Source organism: Aulonocara stuartgranti (genome assembly GCF_965226115.1).
Source record: "Aulonocara stuartgranti genome assembly, chromosome: 23".
Taxonomy (NCBI): domain Eukaryota; kingdom Metazoa; phylum Chordata; class Actinopteri; order Cichliformes; family Cichlidae; genus Aulonocara; species Aulonocara stuartgranti.
This window is the reverse complement of record NC_138958.1, coordinates 29,050,613-29,066,461: the sequence shown is the minus strand read 5'-3', so window position 1 is coordinate 29,066,461 and position 15,849 is coordinate 29,050,613. Positions and strand designations below refer to the sequence as shown.

At 40.2% G+C, this 15,849-nt stretch overlaps 1 protein-coding gene across 5 annotated transcripts; it reads right to left on the bottom strand.

Moving 5' to 3' along the window:
• Positions 1-1,606: 1,606 nt before the first annotated feature.
• ect2l (epithelial cell transforming 2 like) lies at positions 1,607-15,759 on the bottom strand. 5 transcript variants are annotated; one of them, XR_014274897.1, is made up of 23 exons: positions 15,186-15,759; positions 13,191-13,303; positions 12,914-13,076; positions 12,571-12,826; positions 11,151-11,385; positions 10,634-10,766; positions 10,328-10,493; positions 9,983-10,111; positions 9,792-9,884; positions 9,463-9,669; positions 9,120-9,223; positions 8,856-8,996; positions 8,689-8,775; positions 8,286-8,395; positions 7,364-7,511; positions 6,704-6,777; positions 6,453-6,609; positions 6,293-6,358; positions 6,083-6,171; positions 4,513-4,685; positions 2,364-4,421; positions 2,201-2,290; positions 1,607-2,123 (listed from the first exon to the last, which is right to left on the bottom strand). XR_014274897.1 is itself a non-coding variant. In XM_082525232.1 (21 exons), the coding sequence occupies exons 1-21, from the start codon at positions 15,333-15,335 to the stop codon at positions 4,288-4,290; spliced, it is 2,928 nt and encodes a 975-aa protein (XP_082381358.1). In that variant the 5' UTR covers positions 15,336-15,759; the 3' UTR covers positions 1,607-4,287. The 5 variants fall into 5 exon arrangements, 2 of the variants coding, with proteins under 2 accessions (XP_082381358.1, XP_082381359.1); XR_014274896.1 differs by having other exon boundaries at positions 1,607-2,290; XM_082525232.1 differs by having other exon boundaries at positions 1,607-4,421.
• Positions 15,760-15,849: the final 90 nt, after the last annotated feature.

Sequence of the window (15,849 nt, the reverse complement as noted above, 5' to 3'; positions counted from 1 at the left end):
CCTCTGGTGCAAATTACTGACCTCTGTCATCATTTTAGGTGGGGGAACTTGCACAATCGGTGGCTGACTAAATACTTTTTTGCCCCACTGTACCTGTTACCATTTATTTGATTAACTGCTGGACTTAACAGCTTTCACCATACTTGTAGTTTTCTTCAGAAGAAGCACTGATGTGTATTAAAGTTTGCACAAAACTGTCTAAATATATCATTAAACATATTGTGATATTGCTGAAAGGATGTTTAATGCATTTTAAAAATAGTAGAAACCTTTTCCTTTACTGAAAATTGCTCTATTTCATGGCAAGTTACTATATTTTTAAGCTACAAGCACAAAATACTGCAGTCATGCAGCAAAAGTTTGGCAGTGTGTCCATAAAATGTGATGTGATATCCTCTAGTGGTCATTATGAGTATTACAGTCAGTGTTTGCTGAGCTCATGGGCACAGTTCAGCCAGAAAAGAAGTAAAGCCTTCAAACACACCTCTTTTTCATGCAGTCATCTACTGTATTCACTTCTTTCCTCATTGTCGTTGCTATAAGTCATAATGGAGAAATCTGTCATTGTTCCCTCAGCAGATACCTCTAGAAGCATTCCGACGTCCAGGACCGACAAGAATCCCCAAACCGAAGGGCTTCTGCTCCCAGAAAGGGACAAACAGCACAGCAGGAAACCTGGGACTGCAGTGCAAGAGTCAGCCGCCACAGACTCACGTACCTGGTGGGAAAGAGCAGGCCTCACACACAGCTGCATCGCACAACAACAACCCAAATCTAGCAAACCGGAGACTGTGAAATCAATCATTTCTCTTCAGGAGGAAAGCTTTCAGTATGTCGACGCCAAAAACATACCCGTAGTTAGCTGATATATTAAACAGGATAACAATCATTTTAAACTGATGAAGACTTTAAGAGAAGATCCATCATGACCCATGATTCATCTGTGGTGCTTTCAAGACTGCAAAACTGCAACTGTTCAGCGTGTGCACTGCAAAAACTAACAAGTCACAGGAAGTACATTAAATGTGGATTCATTTAATTATTCACTGATTACAAACCAGTAAATAACTTTTTCTGTCAGATTTATGTGGGGAAGCCACTGTGAGAATTAAAAAAAAAAAAAAGAAGCGTAACATTAGATCAGCAAGCGTGTTATATGTTGTTTAATGAAATATTTATTTGTATTGTGACTATTTTGGTTCCTCTTTGCTTACTTTTTATCTGTTGTCGGATACAGATGATGAAACAGCCTTTTATTCATTTCGCAGGATAGAACATGTTTGTATTTTTTAAGTGACAATAATGTACATACTGTAGGTATATAACTGTTGTAATGCAGCTCATTCATAGTGATTATGTGTAAATTGTGACATTTGTGGGGGTTTTTTGGTTATCAATAAAAATCTTTTTATACCTTGAACTCGAGAAATGTTTCCTATGTGACTAAAAAGAAAATCTTATCGACTGAGAGCATAAAGGAGAAACTGACAAAGCCAGTAAACATTATAGTGCGATAAGCCCAGATCATATGGATACTTAATAAAAGCTAGCGTTTGTGACCCGTGGTAGGTACCTATTTAAAATAGGACAGAGCCGTAGGCGCACAGTCAGTTTAAAAGAGTTTAATTTTTAATACAAAATAAAAGAAACGGTGTAACAGCAGCACCTAAAAACAATTAAAACGTTACCTTATTAAAAACGATAAAACTGTACGATTGCCCGTGAGACAGGACAAGCGCTGCGGGGAACAGTTTAAAAACAAATCGACATAGCACACAGGTTAAAAATGGACGGCAACTCACACATGACCCCAAATGGGTAAAACACTATAGAAAAAAAGGCAAATCTTCAGCGCCGTCTTCACTCGGGCCCCCCGCTGTGCATGCAAAAGCGGGGAGGCAAAAAAAGGATTTGTTTTCCCTGCAGCGCCTTCACCGCCTGCGAATCAATATCTGTGGTGCCTACTGATACAGAAAAAAGTAAAACAAAAAAACAAAACCATCGACAGCCGCAGCAGTCAGTCCGTCGACTTACACCAGTTTAAAACAAATTAAAACACACTGATGTGTCGGGTCCTTTGCCCGCAGCCAGAAATCCACCTGGCAAAGCAGCAGCTCGGTACTCTGTGAATAAAAGGCAGGAGATCACTAGCTGGACAATAAAACACAGGAATATTCCTCCACTGAATTGGTTTTGTTACCTGTCCATAAGTTCGTGTCACACCCTAATAAATGTGGGTCAGTGGCGATGAAGTCCACTATACCGTTCTCACGGGAGCAATGTTTCCCACCTACAAGGGTGCAAATAACTGTAAACCTCTGCCAACAGCCAGAGCTCAAGTGGTACATTTTTGTGTAACCTACCGTTCTAAAAGAACTTTAGGGGAGGACGCGTATCAGACTTTCATAGTTAAGAAACACCAACTTGCCCAACTCGGACCAAGCACTCGCAGCTTCAGGTTTGCAAAGGAATACCCAATTGCCCACACCTGCGCTTATGAAAGGAGCGAAGACCAGCTCCGCCCACCAGGGGCGGTCCCAAGTCTCCAGGTCTCACCTGTCACACTTAGAAAAAGAAATTGAATGTTGCCTTACTGTGGTCATTTTAACTCACGCAAAACTGCAAAAGCAGCTTTGCGTGATACCTTCAGTATATCCATTGTGCAGCAGGAGCAACAGTTTTTCCATGCATACACCATATAGATATTTCACTACAAGACAAGAGTGGATCAGAGAAGATTGTAACACACATACATACGTCAAAATTTTAAAATCTAGAGAAATGATGTGGAAGATTTTCGGGAAATAGCAATTTTGTATTATTAATTGGTCGACGTTCAGCAGCTCGCACAATTTGGGGCTTACGTTTAATTAATTGTGACGCAGTACAGAAAAGTTGGCAAAAGATGCAGACTGTGAACACTGGCTGCATACAAAAACAGCCAAGCAAGGACACAAGAAAGAACAGCCAGACTTTGCAGTATTGTCAATGAGAGCACGACTGATATAGAATTTTTACGACCGATACTGGTACCGATATTAGGTGATATTACAAATCTGATACATTGATCGACATTTTTTTTCCATTCAAACACACAAATCATAAACAGATTTGTCTAACATTTCCTATGAGTAATTATTTGAGTAGTTACTAAGATAATATAATAACACTGCTTAAATATCGACTCCCTTACTGTCTGCTCAGATTGGCTGGTTGTTGTTTGAAGCATTTAAAACACGTGTTGCAAACAGGAAAGTTGCAGAATGCTCTATGAACATGTGTTTGAATAAGTAAATAAGTGCTCAAACAGAGTAGAAAAGCGCTCCACAAGTAGTGGTCCATTTTCCATAAATGAAGACAATATAATGGCAGGTCGCTAATATCGGCCTCTGTTTCTGTTGTTTGTTATCTTACCTGTTGTCTTCTACAAACAATGTCCAGAAAAGCTTATTCAAGAGTTTCTGAAACAAAAATTGCAAATAAACCTTTATGTCTTTAGCCTATTGCGTTAAGGCTGTTTGGATGATTTCTTATAGTTTTTATTGGAAGTTTAATCATTTACAAATGTGCTAGAAAGGACTGTTTATCAGTTTCCCCCATTAATAAAAGTATCTTTGATACAGAATTTAATACAAAATAAAGAAATACTGATTAACAAAATCAGTTTTTTGCATGTTACTCTGCATGTTTTGAAATTTTAGGAACATAAGAAAGGGGAAAAAAATGAAACTTTTGGACTGTGGTTTTTTTCATGCTGTATTACATTTATTACACCAAAAAACAAGACTTAGAGCACCACTGTTCTTTATCAGACCTTTCTCATATCACAAAAAACTACCAGAAATACATCAGTTGAGGCAACAGCCTACTTTACATTTTCCAGACAGTTACCTGTGTTTTTCTCACACCAGTCAGAGATTACACAGACTTTGAACCTGGGAGCTGGCAGGATGAAGTCTGCTTAACATCTGATCTGACTCAACATACAGCTCTGCTTGGTATTGCTAAGAAAAGGTCAAGACAGCATGTGAAACTGTGTGAAAATGTCTAATGTCTAATGAATAACTGTATCGCTAAATGGAGTATAAGGATGTTGTAAACTCAATTCAATTTTATTTATATAGCGCCAAATCACAACAAATGTCGCCTCAACAACCCAACAATCATATGACCCCTACATATTCACACTTAACTACGACATTAAAATAGAATTTCCTTCATAAATTTTAGTTTCCAAAAACCTTTTGACATAAAAACAGTCAAACAGTCTTTTTCCAAACCTCGCTGTCACTGATGTCCTGCCAAAGCACACTCTATAGCTGAACGCAGCACAGATAGGAAGTGCCGTCTCTCTTCTCCTCTCTGTGTGGCACAGACCCAGGAGTGGCAGGGACCCTCAAGGACAAAGGCATGGCTCACATCTACAGAGAAATACATGAATAAAGTTGTAAGCTTTAGAATTAAAGGTGCTTATTTTACCCACTAGAGGTCAGCAAACACTGAAAAACTCACAGCGTGTGTGCCTGATCTCTCTCACAGACAGGCTGGTGAGAGCCACAGAGGCCAGAAATGTGTGCGTGCTCTGGTGAGCCAGCATGAAAGGTGTGTGCCGCACATTTTGCCGAGTCAACACCAAAGCATTGTTGAGCAGGAAGAGGCCCACATCACAGACGTGCTCATAGGTCCTACGGCAAAGGATTAGTTCAAAAACATTTGGTAGCACTTTATAATACGGCCTGCGACTAAGGGTGTAATTCCCCTGTAATAAAATGGAATTTCAAAGTATTTTATCTCAAATTAAAATGTAATTATACTGTGTACTGTAAGTAAATGTAAGTACTGTGCAAGTAATTTCAGGTAGTGTGCAATGTCATGGCAATTTTGCAAAAAAACAAACACTATTTCCCAACTTGCAACTTTCAGTTCAGTGGACGTACTATGGAGTGTATTAAACCTGTCTTTTGTTTTTACATCTTTATTTTTTTCTTTATTTAATAGCAAAGGATTAATAGCAAAGTTATTCTTTTTGGGGGTAGGGACAAATAAGTAAATACTTCAGCCTACTCCTTTTCAAACAAATAATGGAATGATATTTTGTAATGATTGTGAAGGCACATGTTTGAAATGTTTGAAATAAAAATGAACTGAACTGAACTGAATTCTGTTCCCATTCAAACCGTGCAATATAACCCAACAGTATTTCATCGAATGTTTGTTTCATCTCCCCATAATATCCTGCTACTCTCTTTTCAATTGCACAATACTATGTCACTTTTAGAATCACCTGCACTGATAGCTAAGATATTTATTTTTCAGGATATAGTTATATTGTTACTACGTTAGAGTTAATTGATATTATATTTTGCACTATCCTACTGTATACTACTATTCTTATTGTATATGTTATTCCTCTGTTCTCTGTCTCTCTTGCTGCATTGAGCATGTGTATGACAAAAGAATTTCCCTCAGGTTAAATAAAGTTCTTCTTATCTTATCTTATCTTATCTTATAATGGAGCCAAGTATAACCTTTTTTTTCTCTTTCACAATCACTGTTCAAACACAACTTTTAAAGGAAGTGTCTTGTTTCATGTAAAATACCAGGAAGTTAGGCAAGATTAAGCTACCACATAATATAGTCCGCACCCAGAAAAGTGCAGCGTAGTTAGCTTGAAAGACAGGGAGATGTTGGGTTTTTTCACAAAATTAACAAAACATTAAACAGTACTTAAAATTACTTACAATGCAATTCTTCTTTCTTTCCCGTAAATACATGAAGTTATGTAATATTTAAAATACTTAATTAAAATTACTTACAGTCTGCTTAAATTTGAAATTCCATTTAATTACAAAAGAATTACACCCTCAGTTGTGGGCCGTATTAAAAAGTGTTACTAAGCATTTGAATGAAACAGACAAAGTACATACGCATGCAAAGTTACATAAAGAAGAACATTATTATACTGCAAATATACACATGGTTACAAAATAGTCTGAATCTGAGCACGTAGCATCGTGAACATTGAAGAATGTAAAAATATTAGTCATACATCTGCTGTCTGAAAGAAAATTGGTGTTTTTACTTGAGAGAATCTGGTATCTGCTCATCAGGGCTCCTGTGCAGAGCAGCATCCTGAGTCATTATTAGTTGCCTGTTTTCTTCACTGAGGTTCTACACGCACACACACACACACACACACAAATATATGGTTTTGAGCATATATGATAAATTATTAAAGAGTTAGAGGCATGAAGAGAGAGGAAGAGCTATATGTGTTTTTTGTATTTTTTACCGGACAGCCTTGAATCTGTCGCTGCGTTTCCTCTATCAGTCTGTCTGCCTCTGAGGTGCGCTTTAACTGAACACAACAAAGTACATATGCATAAGAGGAGAGCCAGCACAGCCACAACAGAGGCATTTACATGGCTTATAGCTCTCAGTTCATGCGTCACCTTGTGTATGAACTCTCTGAACTGGAGCAGCGTGTTGAGGGCAGAGCGGAGATGTGCGTGGTCAGGATGACCGGGGTGTGTGTGCAAGGACAGAGCTTGAAGCAGAGTCACATACTCCTGCATCCTCCACACTGGGCACAGCAGCAGCTCTTGTAGGCTTCATAAACACAAACGTACTTTGAAACACTGTGGTTTGATACATGCAGGCAGGTATGCATAATAGCAAATAAAAGCGTTGTGTCTGCTCTTACCTCAGCATGTGAGTTGCAAGTGTTCTGTCTGATCTCTTCAAGAAAGCTCGAAATGATGGTTTGCTCTCCCTGCACTGACGCAAATACATGTACAGATACACCACAATTAAATTCAGATATATTTTTGTGTTTAACTATTAGAGCCGAACAATAGTGTGTACTGCATCTTCCGTAAACCAGAACAAACTCGTTTTAATCGTATACTTTATTCGTACCTGCATGAGCCACTTTGCATGGCTTTCGTAAAGGGAAGATTACTCAATAAAAAAAAATTCAACCTCAATCAAAATAAATAGAGAAAATCAATTTTCTTTTAGAGTAAAAACTACAATGTCACACACTCTCAACGCTCAGCTAGCCAAATCTGAAACCCAAAGAATACATTATGTACCATTAAAATTATTATAAACTGCAGTAATGTTTGACCTGTTTGTGCTGCTGGCCATGAAATGAAAACGCTTATATAATGCTTTTATAAGAGGTTAAAGGTGCTAGAAATACTAGAAATTGGTTATTTTAGCCCTTTGGTAGGTGGTTGCTATGCAACATGATGATGGCATTGATTGTTAATTGTCAATTGTCATGTAAACCATTTCTGCTAAATTTCAAGTTATGTACGATTAAACAAATGTTCTTTGTTTAAAAAGACACTGGCTTTACCTTATCAATGGTGTGGATGGCAGTGGTGTAGTTGTTGAGGTAGTTTGTGTAGACTTTAAGTTTTGAGCAGAACTTCACGAAAACATCTCCAATACACTTCTCTGCACCCCACTGCTGTAGCCGCACCTGTAAATCAGCCTGAAACACCCTGTGAAGTACACACAAACATGTCTCCCGTGTCATATCCACACAGACAGACAACTTAAAGGGTGGTTTAGTTGACTGTGTTACGCCTGTGTGGCCTGAGAAGGTCATCATTTCCCTCGCTCCCTTCGAGGAATAACACATCCAGGTTGTGTTTTTTTCACACTAGTGCCAATACCAGCACACATACATTTCACTGATTTGAGCATTCATTATCCTAACATCTCCTCATATCACATGTTTATTTATTTATTTGATTTAGTGAATAAAATAATGATTGGCAACACACCCTGCTTGGTCTCACATCCTTGTCATTGGCCGGCAATTAGGGGCTCATCCGGGATCTAACTGATGTTTGGAGACAGTTTGCTTTGTCCTTTGACTCTTGCTCCAGGTCAGGTGGATACCGTTTCCACCTCTGACCTGGAGCAAGTGTTTTGTGGAGATTTGGCTTGTTTTGAAGTCACCTTACATATTCAATTAAATTCTATTTTATTTATATGGCACCAAATCACAACAACAGTCACCTCAAGGCACAATTACATGACCCCCTATGAGCAAGCACTTAGGCAACAGGGGAGTCACCGCACCTAGTGCTCCGTTTACCACTGGGACCACTGTCACCTTCACCCTCCACATCTTCTCGAGCTCTTCTCTGAGCCCTTGGTATTTCTCGAGCTTCTCGTGTTCCTTCTTCCTGATGTTCCTCTCATTCGGAACAGCTACATGTATATATATATAAATATATACGTGTGTGTGTGTGTGTATTTGTTTGTACCTGTTGAGCTCCAGTATTTGTGCAACAGGACTGAGGACAACATGGATGTCAGCATAGCTCAGAATGGCTCTGTTGGAGTTCAGAGCTGCTGTGAGAGGCTCCTTGTACACCTTCAGCGCAGACGACACATATCAAATGAATATTTCTAAATACTGAAAGCTTTCTTCTCTCTGATGTCAACATAAACACTGTGAGTGTCAAAAATGGACAAAAATGGACTTGCAGGGTTGTGGTTGCCCTTAAAATTCAACTTGTGTGGTTTGCATATATTAAATAATCGATACCTGTATTCTGGACTTGCTTAGACAGATGTATATATATGTTTTAGTTCTGAAGGAATATTGTTTTACCACTGATTGTTAAGTTCTGGCACTTGCAGATAAAAAACAAAACTAAAGTATACCTTCAGCACAGCGCTCAGCTTTCCCAGATAAAGACACTCGCTGTGGTGCAGCTCTCTCGCAGCTGCACCTCTCCAATCCAGAACCATCTAAAACCAAAAGAAAGAAAAGATGAATTAATTGTTCTCCTTGAGTTTCCACTACAAGGGGCAGTTTAAAGCAGACACACCTGTGGTAGATCAGGTATCACGTTGAAGCATGTCTGTGAACCACCATCAGCTCCACTGCTGTCCTGTCCATTACCCTCTTGTCCCTTCTTCTCTTCATTCCAGTTTTTCAGAAAGATGGAAAGAAACTCCACAGGTCGGGTCTGAAGGTGTAAGAGAAGGTTAAAAAACACACACAAACACTCTTATGTGAGTTATGTCCAATTACTTTTTTCTTTTTCTGTTGAACTGGTGCATTACACAAACTGCTCTACAGTAATTCCCACCTCCTCCTCTCTGGTCAGAGCAGTGAGTCCTTCGATCAGAGCCTCGCTGAGATCTCTGGACACACAAATCTCATCAAGGCGGATTCTCTCCCACAGAAAATAGCCTAGAAAAATAGAATTTAACCAGACTGCTACTTATATAGTACTTTTCTATTTATATTTAGCACTCAAAGACGTTTCTTATTCATACAACACCTTATTCATAAAAATGCTTTTCTCTACAGTTAAATCCTTTTAACCAGGGGTTCAGCATCTTGGCCAAAGATCCACTGCACTTCTAATTAGTAGACGATCTGCTCTACCTCTACACCACGACACAAACCAACATGTACATGAAACTCACCCAGAGCTCGGCCCCTGGCCTGGAGGCTGGTCCACTGTAGCTGTAGCCCTAAGGTGCTCCTCAGCTCTACCAGAGCCTCCTCCATCCAATGAGCCTGTGCACACCAGCCCTGCAGTACAGCCTCACACACATACTGCAGGGCCGGGAGTGCTGGCTGGTTCTCTGAGAGGCCAGTAGGCACATTGCCGTCAGACCACTCGCTGAGGACTGGGAGAAGATGAAGTATGTTTAAAGAAACACACACTGTGAGGGATACTGTAGTCTACGAAACAATGACAGGGGAGGGGAATATTCCTATGCTTAGGGTCAAAGTTTAAGGGGTTACGCACTGTTCTGGAAATTCCCGGTGGCCACACCCACCGGTGCCCGAACCTCCAGACCAGTCAAAGTGGAGAGATTCTGGAGGAGAGTCACTCCTGATGCTGCAGAAGAGAAAACAGGAGGCGAAGCAGGAGGGAGCTGAAGTTAATGAGAAAATGCTGATTAGAGAGAAGAGTATGTGTGTTGTAACATCTGCTACCAGATGCAGCCAGTGGGCAGAATATGTCAATCCCTCCTCCTTCCTCAGTTGGAGCCACCATGCCACACAGTTTTTCCCAGAATTCCCTATGATCAGGAGTCAGTAGAGTCTTCTCTGATAGGCTAGAGTCTGAAAAGTCAGGGCAGAATTACATAGTAGGTCAGCAAAATAGTGTAATAGAGAAGTAATATCTCTTGGGCTAAGTTTTGGTCAATGGATTAAAATGGCAGGTACCACTTTGTTAAAATGTTTTCAAAATGTCAGCACAGGACTTTAGTCCAGTTAGTCCAGAACAAACTCCTGCAGTGTGTGCACATGAATTTACTCATTGTGATTGAGTCTCACTGTGAAGCAGGTGAATGTCCTGTGTTCCTCCGCAAGCTAGCAGGCCAATCCTCTGAGCTGGTTTCCCAGAAATAGCCCTCTCCACCTGGGTTAGCAGAGATGAGAGAGTCCCTCTATGGTCATAGAGAACCGCAGTCACACTGGGCTTCACTCCGCTCAACACCAGCTAGATTAAAAAGAGCGGACGGGGAGGAATGTTATTTATTCATCTTCCCAGTATGCATTTTATTTCTGTACTCGCGGGAGTGTTTTATGTCTGCTGTTTCAGGAAAATAAATAAATAAATAGATGATGATGTGGATTCACCTCATATGCAGGAATTCTGTTGGAGATGAGCAATAGCAGGGCAGGAGCGGATAGGTGAAGGGGAGAGACTGTGTGAGGCTGTGCAGGTCTGTAGATAAAAGACGACAGCGCTCCTCGGATCTTTCGTGTTTCGCTGAAAGATGAAAATGCATGTTGCTTTCAGCATACTGTGACATTATATTATACAGATGTTTTCACATGTGCTCACAGATAAGTTATTCAGTGTATATAAAGTATTTTGTACACTTCAATCGATTCAAAATAGACTTTGAAACCTCTAGAGCCGAAACAAAGCGGGCTACAAAAATGAGTCACTCCCAGTAGACGCCATTGTAAAATGTCACACTAAACAACAGAAATAAACATGTATACAGGATGCTACAAATATGGCTTTGGTCTCCAGGGATAAATTTCCCCTTGATAACAATGGTACAGTTGTTGAAGATTCAAAATGCAGAGTCCACTGACTGTGGTTGAAGCTAAGTGAGGTTCATCTAATATGTGGTTAGACAATCACCTGCTAATGCTGCAAGCCTGGACTTTCTCCCAGGTCTGAGGTGCAGTTGTGGGCTGTCCTCTTTCCAGGCTGAGAGAGTGGCTGGAAGAGCCAACGCTCCTCAGAGGCCAGGAGAGGGAGGGCTGAGAGACGAATGTTAGGCCAGACTTGGGTCTCCCTTTCTGGGTACCTCCACCTCTGGCTATTTCTGGCTTTGTGTAGCTGCCCCAGGGTTTCCTGGCACTCACAGATAGTCCTACAGATATCACAGATACAGTACATGCATCTGCCAGTAAGGGCGAGTTTTTACTAATCAGGAGCGTTTTGTGCTTAGCAATGAGTTGGAAAGGCAAAGATTAACTGTTTGAGAATCAATAAAATATATTAATCACATTCATTAAACACATTCAATAACATTCCTTCAGTTCAGGTTTATGTATTTAACACTAAATCATAAGATAAGTCGCTTTAACGTACAGTAAAACCAAAATGACCCCCTTTTAGATGGTGGGAATGAAGAACTCCCTCCTTCCAACAGACCCAGGGAGGGGCAGTCATCTACCATTACGCATTAGAGGTTGAAGGGGAAAGAGAAACGTAACAGAGATCATAGACAGGACAAAACACAGAATAAAAGATTGAGTAAACACTACGATTCGCTTACTAGTAACAAACCAACTGTATTCGAATTAACCAAAAAAACTATTAACTCATTCACTGCCAGCCATTGGCAGTGAATGAGTTAAACCCATTGACTCATTCACTGCAATTGACGGCTATAGACGTCAATGGCAGTGAATGAGTTAATGGATGATAACCATTCAGGCACATCTCACTGAATTATGAGACGCATGAAGGGAGTTAGAAATAGTCCAGTCTTAGTTCAGAACATCCACAATTCTGATTTGAACTTTGAACTGATATAAAAAATACAACACGTTTGACACAGGAAACCTTTGGATTTGTCTCTATATTTGTTTTCAGTCCCACAAAGCTTGTAATGACATTTATAAAAAGTTATAAAGGAAATGTCCCAGGAGCTGTTTTCACTAGTCAGGAATCAGACCATCAGGATCTCTGCCCACAACTGCTGCCCAACTCACATCTCACCAGAACCCTACAGTGCCTAGCGCAGGTGGTGGGCCCACAGAAGGCCAGGCCCCATGGGCTAACGCCCAACCACCACCAAAGTTGGTAGGCAGGTGCGTCGTGATACAATGATCACCCGCCAGGTAAGCGGACACGCTGAAGAGAATATATCAGCTGACTTGCCTTGGTATCCTCCATGAACAACTTGAGGAGGTAGCCGGGGAGAGGGAGGTCTGGCTTTTTCTACTTAGAATACTGCCCCCACGACACAGACCCAGATTTTACCACCTCAAAAATGTGTTGCTATAGTTTCTACACCCTGTCATTTTTCTGTTTTTTCTTTTCCACTCACTCTTCTCCTCTCGAAGCTTTTCTCTGATTTGCTGCCTGATCCTCTTCTCCCTCCTCCTCTCTTCCTCCTCCTCTGTCATTCCTGTGCTTTGCTGGTTGAGGGTCCCATACATCTCTGCTGCCTCCCGTGGAGTGAGCCAGTCAAGTGTGGAGAGGCAAGAGACATAGTGACTTTTCCATGCACCAAACTCTTTTTCTCCAGGAGTGTAAGGAAGGAACCAGCCTCGTCTGATGCACCGGCCCGCCCACAGACAGTCCTAGAAAGAAGAAGAGGATTTAACTTGTTTCATAAAACCCCAATTAAGATGTATGAATACATTTCAGATCTCTTCAGGGCTTCTCACCTGCTCAGCTAGAACCCTCCAGTGCCAGCTGACTTGGGCAGCTTTGCAAAGGTCACGTGGGGAAAGAAATGACATCACATACAGGGAGAGAAACCGAGGCAGCACCGACGTAAGGTCCACTTTAGTGACCGGAACCGTCTCAATCAGCAAATCCCGGCAGTACCTGTTCAGGTTACAGAGGTTACCAGTTTGAACTGTGCACCTGTGTACACTTTACTAGTTACAGTTTCAGGCTGAGATTAATGGTTAGGACACAAACGTGTACAATCCACTTTACCTGAGCTGTGACTTGGTGCAACGAGTGAGCAGAGAGTGCAGCAGGTGTTTCCTCTGTCTGTCCGTCCACAGATCAAACCAGTGCAGCACAAGATTCACTCTCTCCTCAAATAACTGGTATGGAAAATGGAAAAAGGATACCAACATAGACACATTCAGCGCGTGCAAAAGTCTCAAGCTACCTCTCATTTCTTAATATTTTGCTTCCAATTAGCCAGAATTTCTTGTAACTTTTTAAAGTGCTCTTGAGCAATAGTTCTCCAGGCTTTCTGCATGTCTTTCAAAGTTTTATTGGACATTGGCTACTTTTTCACTCATTTTCAGTCCAGTCCTTGTACCTGACCATTTTCAGAGGAATGCTTTTTGCTTGTTAAACCACTTAATACTGACCTAAATTCAAGTATATAAAAGGCACCTAACTTAAGGGAAGAACAACTGTTGTGTCTACACAGAACCAACTTAGCAAAAAACACTTTTAAATTGTATCTTTATGCACTTTGATACTTTGTTCTCATAACTTTAATTAAATCTACAAAATATTCCAGAACAAAACAGAACAAAAGGCAGAAGAAGAGAGAAGAAGAGCTTTGAATGTCCTTCAAGAAGCCTGAAGAACTATTCCTGAAGACTACTTAAAGACATGACAAGAAAGCTGCCTAAGAGAGTTCAGACAGTGCTGAAAAATAAATACTGTCACACCAAATATCAAAGTTGTTAGAATTGTAAAAACTTTTTTTGTGTTATATACTGTATTTCCATGTAAGTTTGCACGTTTCAGTAAATCACTTAAGGAACTGACCTCCCAGCCCATTGTTCCTTCAGTGGGCTGGTTTCAGTCATTATGCAAATGTACTGTTTATAAGATTTGGGGAAACCTGCAGTCAGCTGAGACTGAAGAAGTCACTTGGATGAGTGACGAAACGTTTCTCCCACAAAACGCTACGTCCAGATGAAGACCAATAAAGAGTCTCTTGCTGGACATTGACTTTAGGTATGCTCAGTTCTACATTCTACATGTAGAAAATGAAATGATTGTGACAAAATACACAAGTATTTCAAATAAACTAAAATAAATATTAGGTGCTACTTTTCATTACATTTCTTGCAAACAAACGTAATGAAAGTAGAATTCTCCTGATGGTTTTATATAAGAGGTGTGGGCAGTAAATACAAGGTATGGCCTCGAATTGCATTAGTTTCCTCTGATGGTCAAATACTCAAGCTACCAATGTGCACAGAAATGCTGGCTCCATTGGAAAAACAATCAGTTTACCTTATATTTAATAAACATATCTCTAAGAATAAACTTATTTTGCTGTGTTAAAAGAAGTGATTTAACTTCACCCTGTTTTTTTTATGTTTCATGCTTATTTTTTTAAACCTTCAGTTATGTTTGTTTCTCAGATACAGTAATGATGTTCCTGGGCCAATTTGACCTCGTACAGGTTTAGTTATCCAGGGCAATCCAATCCAATCAAGCAATGAATTCCAATAAACATTGTTTATATCTCATTATTAACTCCATTTCAATCAATATTTGGTCCACCTGTGTTCTTTACCCCTCACAGATCATGGTTCAATAAGGACATATTCGCTCGTTTTTCACAAAAAAAAAGTACATTAAAACATTTTATTGTACATTGGAAATACCTACACGTAAAATTCACTTTTCATGACTGCTTCTTTTTTTTTTGTATTACAAACATATATATTGATTGCAACTTATTAAGTCAAGCAGAAGAAGCTTCATATTTAAGAAAAATACTTTTAATTATTTATTTATTTTTGTAGATCATTTTACTTTGAAATGTGTCAATTTGATCTGCAACATAACCGGTTGGAGTGGAGTTTCAAAATTAGGAATTCAGTAGCCTTCATAAAGCCCTGCACTGTCCTGAAATGCATTAACTCTGATTTCAGTGACATGTTGTTGCTAATAGAATATCACAAAGTTTATCTGCAGGGGGTTTACCAAGGCCCACGTAGCATTTCTGACCTGCAGGTTGATCCGCTTGTTGTTCAGGGGAGTCCAGCTGCTGAAGCGGGTGTCGGACAGCAGGGCGCCGGCCTGCTGCGGCTCATAGTCTGTCCCGCTTAGCTGCCACCGCTTCACCGAGTGAGGGGCTGATGTCAGGCTCGCCTCCATGTGCACAGGCGGTTTAAACACCTTTGAGGAAGCACCTTGAGTTCCGCTTCACTTAAAGTCCGATCAATTTATTTCCAGATTGATGTCTTTAAGCCAAGTGTCCACTTGCCAGGCTGCCCCTTGTGCTGTTCTGTGCAGTCAGTCACCTTAGAGACGCATCAACAAAAGGATTCCTGCATTCCTGCACGCAGCACGTTCCCCTGCCTCCTGCACATTAATAATTCAACACGCAGGGTTCACATATAAGCAATCACAAATGAAAGCATCAAATGCTACACAAACTTTATACTTAACCACTAAAGGCTTAGTGTGCCATATTTGATACATGTTTTTTAAGAGCTGTACATCATAAATGTGACCCCCTAAATCCCCCTGAAAAACCTATTGCACAATACATTTTTAAGGAACAAAAAAATGTCTGGAAAAAATATTATACAAATTTTACATATACGGAAATGTAATTATCATTATTTCGTGATTTTTTTTAATTGTCAGATGCTTCAATAAACACTCC

Bases quoted from the DNA above. Each gene is read 5' to 3' on its own strand.
- ect2l (XM_082525232.1), bottom strand. From the start codon at position 15,335: ATGGAGGCGAGCCTGACATCAGCCCCTCACTCGGTGAAGCGGTGGCAG. The intron at 10,494-10,633 runs GTGAATCCACAT...TTTTTAATCTAG, and splicing joins ACAGAATTCCTGCATATGAG to CTGGTGTTGAGCGGAGTGAA. The intron at 4,422-4,512 runs GTGAGTTTTTCA...ATTTCTCTGTAG, and splicing joins AGAGATCAGGCACACACGCT to ATGTGAGCCATGCCTTTGTC.